Here is a 19,162-nt window from a genome sequence, read left to right on the forward strand (position 1 = left end):
ACATATGTGCTACTTCAGATTATGGTGCCCCTTTTTGCATAGAAACCTTTAATTTTTGATGTAGCCAAAGCAATATTCATACAATAAAACAGCAAGATAATGTTCTGATTGTTCAACTCTGGGTGTGTCTGTAGTTTTGGAAATATTTGTTAGTGTTTTTTTGTAGCTGATCTCTTATAAAAAGCTTAAAACATATGTCATCGGTGACTTCAGTTTTACAGGTAGAAAGAACATACATGAGATGGCTTTATCTCCTCCCTGCCTGTTCAAATAACTAAAATGTTGACCGTTTCTTTAGATGTGAAAATAGTATCAGTGAAACATGGTATGGTGTTTAAGATTCACTAACTTACAGTGAAATATCTAAAACTTTGGTATTTAACCACCTAGAATTCTAACAGCTATCTCCAAATGTTTTCAAAAAACAAAAAAACCAAACCCACTGCCGTTGCAGTTTCCAAATGCCTTCCTTCACCTAGTACTTGGTGGATATGCTCCTTCACCTAGTACTTGGTGGATATGCTCAGCCACTTGTGATACTTACGTCATTTCTTTCTAGTATATTTTATATAACCTAATTCCTACACTATACAAACCACCTCTACACACTAATCTGCTCTGTTTACTGGTCGGCAGAAATCTTTGTACATGTCAGGGCACATCCACATCAATGAAGCAGTAAGTTACCACACCTTAACCACAAAACTTTAAGCAGGTAGGTAATTTTTGATGTATTATTTATGATCTTAGGATTATTATCATTAGAGCTTAGACTAGGGTCAGTTTCAAACAGTGATTTGAAAAACAAGCATAATCTGCTTTTTATTTTCTGAAAATGAATGGACTTCTGTGCCCTTGTCCTCTTTAAAATGACTGATGGCTTGAACATGCAGCTTCCACACTGGTTTTTTTCTCTCCTTTTAACAATTATTCCTATAGGAAAGTTTGGGAGCATGAGTATACAGAATCGTTGTCTTATTGACAAAACAACAACAACAAAAAAGACATTTGAAAATGTATACAAGGGGAAGTTTCTTTGATTAGGTAATTACCACTGTTACCACTAGACCCCAAAGACAGCCATAGTCCTCTGACCCTCACCATTTATGTCCATGGCTTTCCAGCCCCTCCTTTTCCCTAATAAACAATGGCAAAATTGAAAATAAATTTCATTACAAGTGTTGATTCAATACATATACCCATTCCTTCGTGCCTAGGATATGGTCCCCTCCATATCAGCTTTAAAACACTGTTAGCCATAACAGCTAAAACACATATCCATAACAGCTTTAAAACACTGTTATATTTACCCACCTTTCCATGTAGTAGAAAACTTCCTGCCTGTCCTCTCCTTAGCTTTGGAGTGCATGAACACCCAGACCTCCAGGGAAAGGCCAAGCCTGGCCAGAGCTTGTGATTTGTCCTTTAACAAGATATTTCCATGTAAGTTTGAATTATTATCAAAGATGAGTAATGGAACACTTGTTTTTGTTCCTATACAGGAATTTTCTGAACCAACAATTATTCTTTTTGAAAGAGAAGGCTTCAAAGGAAAAAAGATCGAACTTAATTCAGAAATAGTTAATCTCCGATCCCTAGGATTCAACATACAGATACGCTCTGTTCAGGTGATTGGTGGCATGTAAGTGAGTTACCTACTTGTTTACTCAATAAGATATTTGATTTTTAAAATTAGGTGTGATCAGAGTCACCTGGGTAGCTCAGTCGGTTAAGCGTCCGACTTCAGCTAAGGTCATGATCTCGTGGTTTACGGGGTTCGAGCCCCATGTCAGGCTCTGTGCTGACAGCTCTGAGCCTGGAGCCTGCTTCGGAGATTCTGTCTCCCTCTCTCCCCGTCCCTCCCCTGCTTGTGCTTTGTCTCTCTCTCTCAAAAATAAATAAAGCATTAAAAAAAATTTTTTTTAAGGGGTGCCTGGGTGGCTCGGTCGGTTAAGTGTCCAATTTCAGCTCAGGTTCACGGGTTCAAGCCCCATGTCAGGCTCTATACTGCAGCTCAGAGCCTGGAGCCTGCTTTGGATTGTGTCTCTCTCTCTCTCTGCCCCTCCCCCAGTCATGCTCTGTCTCCAAAATAAACATTAAAAAAATTGTTCAAAAAAAAATTTTAATTAGGTTTGATCACATTTCTTTCTATCCTGTGCTACCTTAAACAAATTGAAATATAACCTCTTATCCTCCTATTTTCTGTAAGGGTTAATAATTATGTACCTTCATAATATATTTTTCCTATTGAGAAAAGCCATGTGTCAGGAAGATTTCATCTTTTCATCCACATTTGTAATTTACTTAAGGTAAGGACTTTGTCTTTGGGTCCTCTCAAATTCCTAGAGGAATGCTTTGCAAACCAGTGCTCAGTAAACACATTAAGCACTTTTTTTTTTTTTTTTTAAGCAAGTAAGAAAGGAAGCTGATTTTTCTTCTCCCTTTGAAAGACCAAGTCCTTTGGTTTTAGAGTAAGGGTTTGGATTTTCTTTACCCAGAAATTGATAGCAGATGCTGTGTACAATGATTAAAGGCCGACATGGGAAGATTTTTCTCACGTTACAAGAATTTTGAAATTAAGATATAAAAGTGAGCAAGGACTACCAACATAATGTTTATAAGAAAGTAAATTTCTTGGGGCGCCTGGGTGGCACAGTCGGTTAAGCGTCCGACTTCAGCCAGGTCACGATCTCGCGGTCCGTGAGTTCGAGCCCCGCGTCAGGCTCTGGGCTGATGGCTCGGAGCCTGGAGCCTGTTTCCGATTCTGTGTCTCCCTCTCTCTCTGCCCCTCCCCCGTTCATGCTCTGTCTCTCTCTGTCCCAAAAATAAATTAAAAAAAAAAAAAAAAAAAAAACGTTGGAAAGAAAGTAAATTTCTTTCCCTCATAAAAACAATAGGTATGGCCTCCCTGTATGCATCAGTGTTGGAAGGGCCAACAGTTATTTACAAAACAGTTGTAGATTATTACTGTGGTAGAATTATGGGTGATTTTTTTTCCCCAAGTGGTTTTAATTATTTGTTTTTATGATAAAATGACTAAGACGATGACATTTTAAAGTTCCAGGACTAAAAGTAGAGAACATTCTTCCTTGATGTAATAGATCAGCCAGAGAAGAGGGTTGCTGGGTTGCTTGCATGCCGTGTGCCATGACCTTAACTTCTTCGGGGGTGGGCACTAGCATCTTCAGATGGAAGAGACCGGAGAATCTTCAGTTTTCTGGATTGAGGAAGATTACACCCGTTTTATTTTTATTTTATTTTACATATATATATATATATATTTTTTTTTTTTTTTTTTTTTTTTTTGAGAGAAAGCAAGAGCATGACTGGGGGCGGGGCAAGAGAGAAGAGAGAGTCTCAAACAGGCCCCATGCGGGACTTGATCCAACAACCTTAGGATTACGACACAAGCCGAAATCAAAAGTCAGATGCTCCACCAACCGAGCTCCCAGCACCCCATACCCATTTTAAACAAAGCTTTATTATTTTTACTTAACCTTATGTAATACTTATCATGTGCCACACACTAATAAGAACTTTACAAATAGTAACTATTTAAATATAAGATTATTACAACTGAAAAGGTTTTACAAAAACCTCATAGGAGGTACAGGGTAATCTTGCAAAAAGAACTGAATTTCATTGCCCTATTAGAGGAAAAACTTACCTATTTCTCTTCAAGATAGGATCCTGGATGGCTCAGTAGGTCAAGCATCTGACTTGGGCTCAGGTCATGATATCACAGTTCGTGAGTTCCAGCCCTGTGTCGGGCTCTGTGCTGACAGCTCAGAGCCTGGAGCCTGCTTTCGCTTCTGTGTCTCCCTCTCTCTGCCCTTCCCCACTCATGGTCTCTCTCTCTCTCTCAAAAATAAATATTAAAAAAAAAAAAATGGATCTTTGTGGCATACTCATGTACCAAGAATTTGCTATTTGTCAATAAATGGGTGCTTTAAGTGTTTTAGAAAATAGTTTCTTTTTCTCTCCCAATGTATATTTAAAGTATAAAGCTCCGTGTAAAACTTGGAAGCACTATAAAAATATAATCAGGGGCAACTGTTAAAGGGATACTGCCACTTACTGTGGTTTTCCACTTTTTTTTCCCAGATGGGTTACTTATGAATATGGCAATTACAGGGGTCGGCAGTTCCTACTGTCACCAGCAGAAGTCCCAAATTGGTATGAATTCAGTGGCTGCCGCCAAATAGGTTCTCTACGACCTTTTGCTCAGGTACTTTATTCCTTTTCTAGACTTTGAGTACTCTTCTCTGCAATCTTTACCTTTTATCGTAAACATAATTCAACCTTTTAGTTTTGGTATAAACTGAAGTATAACCTTGGTCTCTGCGCCCCCACTCCTTTAAATTTGGGCTCTGTTTCTGGTGCTGAAAGGTTGTGACCGCTTTCAGAAATGCTACCACATCCAACATCAAAACATGGTGGGTCCCACGCCCTGGGCTGTCCACAGGCAGGCTCCCTGCCCCCAGCATTTTGAAATTCTGACAGACTCTGCATTGAGAAGATCCTAAACCCTCTGAGACTCTTGCGGAGAGTAGTTATCCCTAATCCAACCTCACTTTGGTTTCTGCCTCTATTAATGCTTATTCTGTGCTTCTAACAGTACAACTTATAGATGACTATTGCTGGGGTCTCTGTCTTCCAGAAACGAATTTATTTCAGACTTCGAAACAAAGCAACAGGGTTATTCATGTCCACCAATGGAAACTTAGAGGATCTGAAGCTTCTCAGAATACAGGTCATGGAAGATGTTGGTGCTGATGATCAGATTTGGATTTACCAAGAAGGATGCATCAAATGCAGGGTGAGCTTAGACAAGTGTTTGTAATAGCATCTTTCTTCAAGTAGATGCTTCCTGGAGCACTTTCGTAAATAAATTAGAACGGTTTTCATGAAAGTATTTTTTAGCTGATAGAACCAATCAAGGAACTTAAAATGGGAGGTAAATCTAGCACTTATCCTAGATGGAGTATTTGTATTTATACTTGATTTTTATATAGTAATAAAAGGAAGTGTCTGGGTTATTCTCCCCTATTTCCTTGATCTTTTATAGTTTTTTTTCAATAAGCCCTAGCACTATGGCAAATCATTCTTGATTGGTTGATTTTGGAGGACCCCGCAGACTAGGGTGAAGAGATAATGCCCTGTGTACAAGACAGTCCATTTCCTAATTATCACACCTTATGAAGTAGATAATGGCCCATCTCCCTCTTGCATCACTCCTGCCATACTAGATGTTAAAAAGTTGAATGTAGTAAGACTTTATTAGAGAAGCTTATGCTTCTGTTGTAGATACTCTAACTCCTTGATTTTATGGGCTTGACTGTTTGCTCCCAATTTTTTTTTTTAACTCAGTGCCCCATGAGTCAGCAGAAGGACCACTTGTTAATTGAGTCTGTTGTGCTTGAGGGAGAATCATCCTTTCAGCAAGCGGAAGTCATATTTAGACAGGCATAGAAGAAATAGCCTGAGAAACAGAAGTAGCTGGAATTTAGAAGGCATTTTTAAAATGCCAACTTCTGCTTTTGAATTATCTTAAACAATTCAAGAAAACTGCCTTTCAGCAGTTATTTCTAAGAAACATTTTAGTGATGTTATTTGAGATAAAGTATCCTAGATTACACTTTTAATCTCAATATATAGTTTTCATAAGCATTTTCTGTAGCAGTATGTGTTCATGTCAGATGAACATGATTGCCACACACTGTTTATATATAAAGGATAGATTTGTTTTTGAAAAGGACCCTTAAAATATTTGCGTGAAAACATACTTCACTGTATTTGTATTTTATTCTTTCTCTCTTTTTATAGTTGGATAACATGCCTTCTTAGAAATGTTTATTGGACATTTCTCATGAAGGAAAGAGAAGAGAATAACTGGAATTTCAGGTTTTAAAATGATAAAATGCCCTTTTTAGCCACTTCAGTGTTATAGCAGCCTTTCAAATTAGAAATGCAGTCACATTCCAGAAGGGTCAGGCTAAGCAGAGATGGTTAGGCCAAGGGAGATAGAGCCACAGACGCAGCCTCACATCATTGTCATTTCTGAATGGGAAAAATGTTCTAAGGTTTCCCTTACAAAGGGCAGAAATCTTGAACTTTCCGGCACTCGTGTCATCTGAAATGAGGGTATAAGTATTTGTTGTTTGATCCCAGTTCCTCTGGCGAAAATGTCTCGTGTGGGGTAAATGAAACTACAACTAAGACAACTTTAAAAATCACTTTGAGCCAAGAACTGATCACGATCCTTGAATGTGTCTCACCTCTAAGCAGTCTTATCTGTCTGTAAGCAGATAGCAGAAGACTGCTGCCTGACAATCGTGGGGAGCCTCGTGACCTCGGGCTCCAAACTGGGCCTGGCCCTTGACCAGAATGTCGACAGTCAGTTCTGGAGCATGAAGTCGGATGGCAGAATCTACAGCAAGTTGAAACCAAATTTAGTTTTAGATGTCAAAGGTAAGAATCATTTATTTTCTCTGTTGTGTCTGTACTCAACTAAAGATCTAGTTTTTACTTTTGAAAATGAGCATAGTGAGAGATCCCATACTGTGCACCAGCCACTGTGCTTACCTGAGCTCAGGGCATCTCTAGAGCAACCCTGCGAGCCCCGTGGTATGCCCTCCTGTCCCATTTTACAGTCCAAAAAGTGAGGGTCAGAGAGGTTAATCATCTCATACCCAGAAGTGCTTTGGTGGAATGCAGACCTAGGCTGACTTCAAACTATTTGTCTTTTTTTGTTTTGTTTTCTTGTAACAGTGTTAGATTAAAAATCACAAAAAGCCCTGATTCCGCGAGTAGAGTGGAGGATTCTCATGCACATGCACGTATCAACTTTACAAGATAGTTTCAAAATCAAAGAACTGTGACTAAATTGGAAACATTTTTTTGAAAAATATAGAATCATGTTTGTTATGAATGTGATCAGTTTTATAATCTTTATGAGTTAGTCTCATCGAGCATTTTTTATTCCCTTAACGTGTATTTTTATTGGGTACCCAGTATGTGGCAGACTCTTTGCTAGATATGGGTACCAAAGTAGGGGAGAAAAATGCTTGGCTTCAGAGAGCGTACATTCTAGAAGCTCCATAGGATTTGTTTTCCCACTTGCTACAGTGGCAGTCAACAAGGAATAAGGATGCCTGGCTTCTAGTCTTGACAAGAAATGTGGGACTCTAGGAGCTTCCTCCATAGGTCTTTGCTTTAAAGCTCCAAGGTCCCTTCCTAAAATGCAGTATAAATAAGTCCAGTGTCTCTTGAGTATGTTTGTGAACTCTCAGTATATCTACTTAAGGTAGCCAGATGCAGTAGTCACTTGCCTCGTTAAACTAAATTTAAATCTCTCAGAATATGGGAGAGTGGTGCCATCTTGTGGACATGAAGAAGTAGAACCGCACGGCCCACGTCCTGTGCAAGGGAGATACAAATACCTCTCTGGTACACGAATAGACTAGGATTTTCATTAGCTACAGCTGTGGAGCCATTTGTTACCTGCTAACATTGCCCTAAGACTTATCAGACCAAGCGTCTTTCTTGTAACCTATATCTCCTGATATCTGGGGAGGGAGTCGTTTGGTAGACAGCAAGTATTATTATTGGAAGAGGATTCCTCCTTGCTTTAAAAATATCCAAAGTCTGGTATGATCTCAGTTCTTCCTATGTCCTTTCTCAAGGACTGATTCTAATTAGGTAATGTACACAAAAAGAATGTTAAGATACCATAATCTTAATGAAACAAGACAACACTGTGATCTTCATACATCCCCAAATCTCAAAGGAATATATAGTATGTGTGTGTCTTAATGGAGACAGTGGGATTTGGTGGTGGTGGTAACTTCTTTTTCCCCACTACAAACTTACACATAAAGGCCCCAGGCACCTTGTTCTTGTATTCTGTGCAACACCTAGATGTGCAGAGGCTCTGGATATCGATGATATACTCCTCTTACAAGAGATCCAGAAGGTCTGAAAATTTAGACTGATATTTTGTAAATGCCTAAAAGAGAATAAGAACATTTAATTCCTCTTGGCCTGAGGATGCAATAGATTTCAATACCAGTCATACTACCTCACATCTACATGAACAGATTTTTATTTCGATGGAGTCCATGGTGATAGGACCTTGCTGCAGAGACTTACGCTAAAAAGGGATAAGGTATTTGAAGGTATTTATTCCACACTGGGGAAAAAAAAAAAATCAGACAACACTTTCATGTTAAAAAATGGCCTCTTCTTTCAATGGGGAAGTATCTAAATATCTAGTAGGCACCCTTGGAAAATATTCTTACATTCCGGTGAAAGGGAGTTTACGGAGACCATGCAAATTTTACAGTACTGAACACAGCATCTCAAGTGCTATGAATCTTCATACACCAAGTGAGTTCCCAGTGGTAGGAGTGTTGCCCTGTCCCTGTATCTGGCTGTTGGTCCCACTTCCCCTCTGCCCTCATGAAGCCATTTTTCATTGTTCATGTAAAACCTGTTCCATCTGACAATTCCACTAGTTTCCAGCCTGCCTTTTTTCCTCACTGGTATCTCAAACCCATGATTCCACCATTGAATATATTTCACAATCTCTTTCTTCCTTTTCCCTTCTCTAGATTCTTCCATTCCACACATGCCCACACATACACCCCCGTTTCAGACATCTAAAGAGTAACTGTGGACTAGCTTTTAAGACTCAAGTAGGAGAAGGAGCTGTTGGTGCTCCTATGATGGGATTTTAACACACCCAACAGTAGATTCACCCTCTTTGCCCAGGGATGTGTTCCAGGGCTTTCCTCCCTGCTTTTTTTCCTAGAGACACCATTTCGTTTTATTATGTGCCTTTTCTTTCTTTCAGGGGGTACACAGTATGACCAAAATCACATCATCCTCAACACTGTCAGCAAAGAGAAGTTAACACAAGTCTGGGAAGCCATGGTCCTATAAACCTGAATAAAGAATGCAGGAGGAATATTTCTGGAGGTCTTCCAGCTACGTGTAAAAAAAAAAATAAAAAAATAAAAAAATAAAAAAATAAATGACTGGTAACAGACAAGCCAAGAGGAAAGTGGACTTGCTCCTTCTTCAGTAACTCTAAATCCACGCTTGAATGACACTGCCATGACCTGGACTATGTCTCATCTTTTCAAAAGACTATATAATGAGTTTTAAACCAATAATTTGTCCTTCTTTCATTTCCTTTCTGCAGCTGCTTAAAAAGGTTGCCTCAAGAGCAGCTTTTGGGTGTTTTTAGAAAATGTTATATCAAAGACTCTGTACATTTTAAATTATTTCCAAAGATAGTGACAGGAGAGAACAGGAACAGACTTGAATATACTTTGTGGGCCTACAAATCTCTTACACTTCAAAGGGAAGGATAAGGGGCACCTGGATGGTTCTGTTGGTTGAGCATCCAACCTCAGCTCAGGACATGATCTCACGGTTCATGAGCTGGAACCCCGCATCGGGATTGCTGCTGTCAGGACAGAGCCCACTTTGATACTTTGTCTCCCAGACTCCACTGCTCACACGCTGTCAAAAAAAAACCAAAAAAACAACAAAACAACAAAACAACAAAAAAAAAAAATTCAAAAAAAGTAAAGGGAATGAAAAAAGCTCAAGTTTGTAAGGCAGAAGACTTTAGCATCTGAGAAGAAATATCAGGCCAATAATTTTGGTCCTACTGTTTTCTGTAATCAATTATGCTCTGTAGCAAAGTGGGGAAAGGCTTATATGACACTTTAAGGAACTAAGTAAACAAAATAGTATTTTCTTAGTACTAAAAGTTAATAAATTTATAAGATTTCTTGTCAGGTCTGCTAACATTAGCAGGATTTGGATTATTTTAACCCACTTGTGGGCTGGCCTAGAATGTCACAAATAAGTGGTGTTTAATGCTTTTCTTACAGATGCTACGGAACAGTGTTACCGTGACCTAATTTACTAGCCTCTCCTCTCCTCTACGATTAGTTCTGAAGTAAATGTTATATAATCCTTCGCTAAACTCAGGTCTTTAGCCTAATTTCCTGCCTTCCTATCCCGCTGCATTGGCACAAGGCCTGCATGGAGTGCGGCCACTGCCTTCTGGTAGCGGTAAAAAGAGGTGGAAGGTTCAAGATGACGACCAGCAATTCTCTCCAGAACGCGAACGAAAGGAGGCCTTAAGCAATGCTGGTCAAATTTTAGAACTCTGAAAACCCTAAAATGCAGCATCTCAATGAAAAATGAAATAGTTTAACTGCTGACAATACACGGACCCATAAATTCAAACAGTGTATTCTCGTTTGAACAAAACTGCTAAACATTCTTTGGATAGACTCTTCCCCCTTTTGTCCATATTTCATTATCCTTGTTAATAATACTGGTGCTCTGGTCACAGGAAGAACAAATCTCATTTCCTTTTTATCTGTTCCAGTGTTTCCACTTCCTAACCATTGCTCCTCCCTGGAGGCTTGGATAGGCAGTTGTGGTCAGTAGCTTATATTGGGTTTTAAAGGAACACCTGCACGTGTCCAACGGCTGCCAACAGGTCTTGTTCTTAGATGATGTGGAGTTCCGATTTTAGGCCTCTGTGCGGATCACTACAGTGTGCTGGGGTCATGTTGCAGTAGCCTGTTTTGAATTTATTTCGAATAAACTGGTTTCTGGTTAACTGTATTGAAGAGATGTGCGAGCGTCCTTGCAGTAGCCCTTCCAACGCTTCACCGGGGCAGATGAGACACAGATGACTGCGGGGGAGGAGGCAGTGCTGGAATAACGGCGGGGAAAAGTTTCTTTCCAGACTCCTTGGTGAAGAGAGAGGACATGAGGGTAAGTGAGGCCTTCCCTCCCCTCACTATACGACCCCGGCGCCCTCAAGAAAAGTGCTGGGACTGTTCACACGGAAGTCAGAAGTGGCCGGTACTGACGAGAACACCACTTTCTTTCTCTTAAAACGTATTTGTGCCGGTGAGACCAGCAATTCCAGAGAAAAGCCCTCATCCAGGGTTACCAAATGAGTGTGTAATAGGCACAGACTGAGTATCAGGTTACTCAAGTCCATGTCCAAAGCTAAAAGCTTAGTATCTAAGGTGCAGGAGCGAGGAGGAATGCCACAGGAAATAAACACTTACCTTGAATGAAGGTCACAGACTAGAGATTCAAAAGCTGCAATGGGCTTACTGGCGAGATAACTAAGTACAGGCATTTAAGGTGAGAAACTGGAGAAGGGTTGCAATTTCCACGGACAAGTCCTCAGAGGAGCATGTTTTAGTTGGTGAAAGAGGCCTAGCCCTCATGCTAAATGTAAGGGTTTTAAAAAGTTAGAAACTTTACCATCACCTTCCATTTCCTTGAGACTAAACAACCAAATCAGCTAGATTTTTATATGTGACCCTAAGAGATTTACAACTTTGAGGGTGGTTACGGCCACAGTAAAGCAAAGGAAGCCTTGTCCAGTTGGATTCATCAGTGAGCACTTTTTTTTTTTTTTTTCAACGTTTTTTTTTTTTGTTTTGTTTTGTTTTTTTTTTATTTATTTTTTGGGACAGAGAGAGACAGAGCATGAACGGGGGAGGGTCAGAGAGAGAGGGAGACACAGAATCGGAAACAGGCTCCAGGCTCCGAGCCATCAGCCCAGAGCCTGACGCGGGGCTCGAACTCACGGACCGCGAGATCGTGACCTGGCTGAAGTCGGACGCTTAACCGACTGCGCCACCCAGGCGCCCCCAGTGAGCACTTTTTTAAGAAGTAGCTTTAAGTTCTTCATGCCGCCCTCCACCCATATGCCAAAAGTTTTAGTATCTCACAAACATTAATAAAAGACTTTGAGCTACTAGAACAGAAGATGCCACAACAATGTGCAAATCTGGTGTGAAAAACAGCTTGAAAAAAACAATGCAATTTTCGCTGACTTTATAGACAAGTCCAAGTGTGGATATTTTCGTGTAATGTCTTCCTTACTTGTGTGTCCCTGGTGCTTGGGTCAGAGGACCTCTTGGCAAACAAGAATGCACGGATGTCGAGCAGGGTGACGTGCAGAGGGTGGTGGTATGGCTAGAAAATGACTCTCTGTGCTCAGTTCAAAGAACAAGAAATTACTGGCAAATAGGTGTCTGTATTTTTAAACTTGTATCACGGAACTCATCATCTAATCTGGAAAGTGATGGCTACTAGAAATTTGGGGCTGAGAGGCACTCACCGAATAAGAGCCAACAATCACCAAACTGAGAGTTTATTTAAATGACATTAATTACAGTCTTTCCTCTCGCATGTCCTCTTTCTACCTTCAGGAAGGCTTCTGGAACTTTAGAGAAAGGGAAGGTTTTTTCAATAACTGGCTGAATCTGTAAGACACAAGAAGAAGTTGACTGGAGGGGAGGAAAGATGTAGGTTTTCAAGGCAGATGGGTCAACGGTGTCCTCACCATGTCCCTTGAGGCCAGTCTCCCGGTTCTATCTCGCACCTAGATGAGGAGCTGACCACCACGCCACGACAGCGGCCCCACTCCTGTCTCTTCTCCTGCCTCACTGCGTCCCTGGAAGGTAGCTGTGCTGGGTCACGTCACTCTCCTATGCAGAGCCCTTCCACAGCTCCCAGCCACGCATTCAAAGGCCACCACCATCCCAACCTCGGCCCGCATACAGACTCCACACTTTACCAAAATGGCCAACTCATCACCGTCTGAACAATGGGAATTTGTGCCCCTCTGTCAGTTCTACCACCGTCCCAGCCCAGGTCTCACACTACCCTTCCCGACCCCCCAGTTTGCAGTACATTCTCTCGGAACTGCTATGGGACTTGGATGGCCCTCCACACAGACTGCCCGTCACAGCTGCGTATTTGTCTCAACCACTCTGTTGGGTAGGGTAAACACCCAACAGGGCATCCCAAGGTTTTGCTGTATGTATCTCTGTGGCCCCCTTTTAGGCAGTGCACAGAATAAGGGCAGATTCTTTTTTATAATGTGTTAAATGTTTGGCCTATCAGCCCAAGCTTACAGTACCTGTGGCACAGGCCACCTCTTTTGCACACCAGCCCCCACACTCAGTGCAATGTAAAGCACAGGACAGGCGCTTAATAAATGTCACCTAGGTGAAAACCACTAAGATAACTGGGAAGCAAGAATCTTACGTGGGTTCTTTGGGTTTCAGGAGAACTGTCTGGGGTGGAACCGTCCTGAGAGGGTTTGCCAAATGGCAGAGCAGCTGGTTAGAATGTTCAGGAAAGCCACCTCGGCCAGCTCAGAAGTGCTGGAATGCTGCTGGTTCTGTTTACTGTATTGTTAGTACTGCCAGCAACCTCCTTCCGAACGGACGTCCCACTTAGTACCCTCTCTCCTGATGCAAAAATCCAACCGAACTCTTCCTTTTCCAAACTTCCTGCAGAAAGCAATAATTGTCCACTGGGTATTTCAGAGGACTGCCTCCCACAGCTCCATAGACAGGGAGGAGGGGTCAGAAGGCATAAGCCAGTGCATACACTTTACTAGAAAGATGTGTTCTCGTGGGGTTCAGAGGCATCTGAAGTAGTTTCCTCTCATGTGAACTTTACAGCCCTGTCACCAGGAGAGTATCTCGGGCTCCAGAAGTTCCCTTCTCCAAAGAGTTTAAAATTCTTTTGTACCCACAAATCACGATAAGCTCATGACAGAAGTAACAGCATGTATTGTCCTCTTTTAAGCGCTCTATGGATTTTACCCCATTTAATCCCTAAGGCCACATTATGAGGTAGGTAGTAGTATTATTTCCATTCACAGATGAGGAAATCAAGACCTAGAGTTAAATGAGTTGTCCAACTTCACGTGTACACATGTACACTCCCATCCACACCTGGGGACATTACTGATTAACAACCACAGTCCTCCCCAGCAAGCTAAGCATGATCTCGGAATCTTTTTCAACTCCACAGTCACTAGGAACAGACATGAGCTGGCTCCCCAAATGAAACCTATCTGCCTCCTCTGGTAAATAAAAATGGAAGGCACTGAAGTTGTTTCCTGCATATCGCACGTGAAACTTCCTGAACCTATCACTCTCTTTAAAGCCCCTGGGACATTGTTTTTTGAGTGCTAATTACCTAAAAAGGAACCACCTGAATGCAGGCTTAAACTGCAGTGTCCTTGGGGCACCTGGATGGCTTAGTGGGTTGAGCATCTGACTTCGGCTCAGGTCACGATCTCACGGTTTGTGAGTTCAGCCCCGCACCCGGCTCTGTGCTGACAGCTCAGAGCCTGGAGCCTCCTCCTGATTTTGTGTCTCCCTCTCTCTCTGCCCTCCCCCTCTCACATTCTGTCTCTCTCTCTCTCAAAAATAAATAAATGTTAAAAAAAATTCTTTAAAATTCAGAGTCCTTGGTCTCCAGTTAGAACAACTAAGCCAGAATCTCTAGGGGGTGGGGTGGGGTGGAGACCATGCACTTTCAGTAAGCTTTCCAGGTGAGTTTAGTGCCCACTGGAGTGGGAATCCCCGCAGCCTTTTGCGTTAATCTTAGGGTCCCTGACTTGTGTCAGACACATTCATTCAGAATCACACAAAGATTGACCAAGTGTCTACCCTCTAAATGTTAGGCACTAACCCAGAGCAGCTAGACAAAACAGGCTCCTGAGGGTAAACCAAGGAAAGAAAGGAGGCAATAACATCAGCTTTTCACTGAGCTTTGAACACGGGCAACAAACGCAACACAGCCACGGTGTTACAGTCGGTCAGGGAGAACCGTGAAGCCACCTGCTCAACTCTAGAGCGAACTGCCCAGGCTCGGCTAGCTATGCTCACTTTAGAACTCTGACCGGAGACACAGACCCCGAACTGATGACACAGCCGGCCTGCAGTGACCGCACACTTTAATCTGGCTGGTCAGGCCTATTGTGCCGAATAACCCCAGAGGGCTGACTGGGCCATAATGAGTCATTCAGCTGTTCCCGTAAGTGACAATGAAAAAAAAGGCTTTCGATCAACAGGCAGGCAGATGCCACTGTTGGCTGAATAGGTGACAGCAAATGGAGATTAACTGGATAATGGAGCAGTGTCTACATATAGCCTCACATCAGACCTAGAATGCTTGTTTGTTACGGACAAAGAGATCAGAGTCAAAATCCAGAGAGGGGAAAGAAAGGTTACTCCCAGTGAGGTGGGGACATTTATGTGATGACACTGCTATAGTCCAGCCGGCACAGGGAGCCCTGTTATAAAGCGGGTGGGTTCACACCACACTTCCCGCTACACAGATGCACGGGGCTGGCAGCTGACTGGGAGACGCTCATGGCAGCAGCGTTCATTCGGTCTTGGACCCAAAGTCAGGCCCTCCTGGTTGTGCCTTACCTTTCTTACACAAAGGCTGTAAAAGCCAGACCCCAGGACTTGGCACCTGCTGCCTGACATCCCTTCTGTGAGAACACAGGGACGATGGGAACCTCAACTGCCTGGCGTGGCCTCGGAATATTGTTGCTTGCAGCTGCCGGGCAAGCCTCCTTGTCTCCGAGGCAGAAACTCTCCGCCCCTTGAGGGGAAGAGGAAAGAGAAACCCTTTGCAGGAGAGCTGGTGGAGGGAGGACACCATCTCTGCAGGCAGAACAGTAGGCAGAGAGGTATCCCCTCAATCCCCATTTTCACAACAGTAGAGCTTAAAATACACAACGGTAGAGCTTAAAAGGGACCTAAATATCTGAGCGAGCCTGTTGGATAGATTAGGAAAGCGGAGTGCAAGTGGTTAAGTGCTAATGCAGGTCAGAGCTTTTAGCACAGGAGCCAAAGTGAGGGTCCTGCATCCTGCATGGCACGGGTGCAGTCTGGGGAGGGGGGCGTGAGCCACAGTCCAGCCACCTCTTCCTGAGCCCTCGACCTCAGCCTCCACTGGGCACAGAAACTGCAGATCTCAGAGGGCGAGGTGTGTGAAGAGAGACGAACAGATGACAGACACAAGGGAGACCTAAGGGCTCCTGGCCTAAATCCAAGTCCACACACCTGTGCGGCACCAGGGACCGGAGGCAGGGGCAGCAGGGCCACAGTTCCAGCACTACTCTTAGACAGGTATGCCCCTGCGACCTCTAGATAAATTCCATATTCCCAGGTAGAAGGGGACTTGAACTAAGGAGACATGAAGAAGACAAAAGGAAGAAGTGGGCTTTGCTTGGACTGGCTATTTCTGGAACTTTCAGGTCCCAGAAAACTCAAAGCAGGAAGAAAGGTGGTAAGAAGGGGGTGGGGGAGGGTTAATGGAGGGTGCACTCCAAAGGAGTGAATGCTCCCATGTTGGAAAGTATCCAGGACTTGTCCCTAGGTCCCCCTGGAAAAGGCACTCCTTCCAGCCAGAGGAGGAGAAACTTGGTCTACGTTTCTCCACAGAAACAATCAGCTGCATTAGAAAGACTGCAATAACAGCAGGGTGATGGGATCCATGAGGTACCTGTCCTTTCCAGCAAGAGAACTCTCTCCTAGCGGTCCTTGGGATTCCATCCCTACCTAATCATGACATCCTCTCCATGGAGGGAAAAAAATCCAGTTGCAAACAAGAAGCTTAAAGTTTTAAAATGTAATTCCTTGCTAAACTAAGGCCACAGATCTCAAGAAAGGTCTGGGAAATTGCTTGCCTCAGAACTTATTACATTTTTCTCTAAAGCTGCACCGTCCAACATGGTAACATCTAGCTGCATGTGGCTATGTAAAGTAATCAAAGGTAAATAAAATGAAAAATCCAGTCCCTCAGAAGGATTAGCCACATTTCAAGTGTTCAATTGCCACATGTGGCTACTGGCTACCATATTGGACAGTGCAGGCAGAGAACATTTCAATTACTGCAGAAAGTTCCAGTGGACATCATTGTTCAGAAGGTAACTCAACATGGCCAACACATATTTCCATACCCTACTAGGTGAAACTAGTGGGCCCTCAGTAAATGTTCTGAATTAAGTTCTAATAAGTTATATAGGAACTATTCTAATGCTAACTAAAATAAAGAAATAAACTGAGATATCTCTTTCACTGCTCAGTCAAGAAGCTTGGCTGGTCACCTAGGATCTTAAACAAATCTGTGAATGTTAAGTACATGACATCAAAGAACTTTAATAACTACATGTGTGCAAATAAACATAGTTAAAAAGATCAAAGGGTACAAAGAAAAATCTCCCTTCCACACTTCAGCCCCAGCCATCTAGTTCTCCTCCTCCAAGGCAACCAATATTTCAAGTTTTTTTCATATCTTTTGAGATACTTTATGCACTGTAGGTAGAATAGTGGTTTCCAAAGATGTCCACATTCTAAGCCCCTAAACCTGTGAATATCATCACTTACAGGACAAAAGGGGCTTCAAGGACATGATTAAGTTCAGGATCTTGAGATGGGCAGGATTATCTGGATGAGCCAAATGTAATCACAAGGGCCATTAGAAAAGGGAGGCAGGACAGTTAGTCAGAGGGAGACAGGATGACGGAAGTGGAAGTCAAAGTGATGCAAGACTGAGCCAAGAAATACAGGTGGCCTCCAGAAGCTGAAGAAGGCAAGGGAACAGATTCTCCCCTGCAGCCTGCCTCCAAAAGAAACACTGCCCTGCTGACCCATTTTAGACTTCTGGCCTCTAGAACAACAAGATAGTAAGTTCGTGTGGTTTCAAGCCACTACATTTATAGCAATTTGTTACAGCAGCAAATAGGAAATGAATAAATGCATACACAAGCAAATACATACATACATACATATATATATATTTCCTGAAAGCACAGTCATTCTTATCAATAGCTGACTACAGTCTAAAAAATCTGCCTTAAAACCTCCTTGCTGGCCTGAAAGACACTGAAAAATACAGAAAGACTTTGTTGATACAATTCAAACTCCACCTATCTAAGTGTTTAGATGACTATTTGAACAAGCAGAAAACAACGAAGACTATATGAGAAATTGATTGATTGATTTTTAACTATTACTGACAGCAAAGGGTGGTTGAAGGAATGGTCCTGGAGGTCAAGAGACTTGGGCCCTTGAACATGTCACATAATCTCTTGGGGCCTCTCTCTTCAATGAGACACAGTGGCAGGATGAGGGGGTGGGGTGAAGACAATAAACTAGACACGTGCTAGGTTTTCCTACTTCTAATCTTTGAGCATGCTAACCCAAAAAAGCTTGCTGGATAATATAAAACAAGAAATGTTTATTGTATTTAGGAAAAATATGCAAAATAACTGTAAGGCATAAAGCACAATTTCAGTAGCAGTCTGTTACGCTCAGTGTGGTAATTACAAATCATTCTTTTCTATCACTCTGTCGATACACGGTACATCTTTGGAATACCCAAGAAACTGGTAACAATGGCTGTATCTGACAAGGACAATCTCAGTGACTGAGGAAAAGCAGTCAAAGGAAGATTTCATGAAGTAACTTTTCCTACCTTTCGGATTTTGAACCTTGTAAATGTATTATGTATTCAAACACTTAAAAGTATTTTAAAGAGACAGGTTCTTTTGGTTCATGGCTTCACACTGTCAAAAAATAATTACAGTCCCTCTATCAGATACCTGCCAATGAGATTCACCAAACGCTCAGCCAAAGCTTGGAAGAACTTCAATGTCCTCATTCAATTTAATACTCTCCACTAACCACACAATACAGAAGTAGGTGTGCTCTGTTACCTGCTCCAATTTCCCGGCATGGACAGGCACCCTCTCACACCCAGAGTGATGCAGGATGCACAAGAACACAGCTGACCCCGTCACGGCACCCAACGTCACAGACCAACTTCCACAGTCCCAGAGTCCTTCACTGTCAGAAATGACTCCTGAGCCCAAATAACGCTGGTCAGGAGAGAGAAGAATCAAAAGCCAAAAGAATATTTCCTCACTCACCCTCGTTTGAGGACACATCAAGGGCATCTTTATTTCTACCTTGTCCTCTTTTAGCCATTCTACCAGTTATCTGCCAAATTGAATAGTTACATATACACAAATCACCTCTCTTCTCTGTTGCATAAATAGTAATTTCCAGGTAGAGAGAAAAAGGGGGAGCCACAATATTTTGAATACAAAAAAGCAATGGTAAGCACGTGGACAGCCTGGCGCAGATACTGGGACAAGCACAACTGTACAGTACACTTTTGGAGGACGGGGACCCCTCTAATAATGGGGCTCCAATCACATGAAAGACTGTGTAAAACTATGGGCCACATTATTTAATGACTGTTCATTTCCTTCTTCCTAGCAATA

At 42.4% G+C, this 19,162-nt stretch overlaps 2 protein-coding genes and 1 long non-coding RNA gene across 8 annotated transcripts in view; 1 reads left to right on the forward strand and 2 right to left on the reverse strand.

Moving 5' to 3' along the window:
- CRYBG1 (crystallin beta-gamma domain containing 1) overlaps positions 1–10,653 on the forward strand; it is a 191,700-nt gene extending 181,047 nt beyond the window's left edge. For 3 of the 4 annotated variants that reach the window (XM_058734847.1, XM_058734848.1, XM_058734849.1), the window contains 5 exons: positions 1,503–1,642; positions 4,105–4,228; positions 4,661–4,819; positions 6,309–6,471; positions 8,855–10,653. In XM_058734847.1, the coding sequence (XP_058590830.1) occupies positions 1,503–1,642; positions 4,105–4,228; positions 4,661–4,819; positions 6,309–6,471; positions 8,855–8,943 (675 nt within the window). In that variant the 3' untranslated portion in view covers positions 8,944–10,653. Of the gene's footprint in view, positions 1–939; positions 1,322–1,502; positions 1,643–4,104; positions 4,229–4,660; positions 4,820–6,308; positions 6,472–8,854 lie in introns of those variants that run through there. The other variant, XM_058734850.1, reaches the window with a different exon arrangement.
- Positions 797–4,108, reverse strand: LOC131514629 (uncharacterized). Its single transcript, XR_009263175.1, has 3 exons — positions 3,668–4,108; positions 1,315–1,423; positions 797–933 (listed from the first exon to the last, which is right to left on the reverse strand). It is a non-coding gene; the product is annotated as an uncharacterized LOC131514629 (long non-coding RNA).
- Positions 10,654–12,192: 1,539 nt separating the features above from the next.
- RTN4IP1 (reticulon 4 interacting protein 1) overlaps positions 12,193–19,162 on the reverse strand; it is a 152,320-nt gene continuing 145,350 nt past the window's right edge. For all 3 annotated transcript variants that reach the window (XM_058734855.1, XM_058734856.1, XM_058734854.1), the window contains exon 9: positions 12,193–12,320. In XM_058734855.1, the coding sequence (XP_058590838.1) occupies positions 12,213–12,320 (108 nt within the window). In that variant the 3' untranslated portion in view covers positions 12,193–12,212. The remainder of the gene's footprint in view (positions 12,321–19,162) is intronic.

Source organism: Neofelis nebulosa, chromosome 6, assembly GCF_028018385.1.
Source record: "Neofelis nebulosa isolate mNeoNeb1 chromosome 6, mNeoNeb1.pri, whole genome shotgun sequence".
NCBI classification, from domain to species: domain Eukaryota; kingdom Metazoa; phylum Chordata; class Mammalia; order Carnivora; family Felidae; genus Neofelis; species Neofelis nebulosa.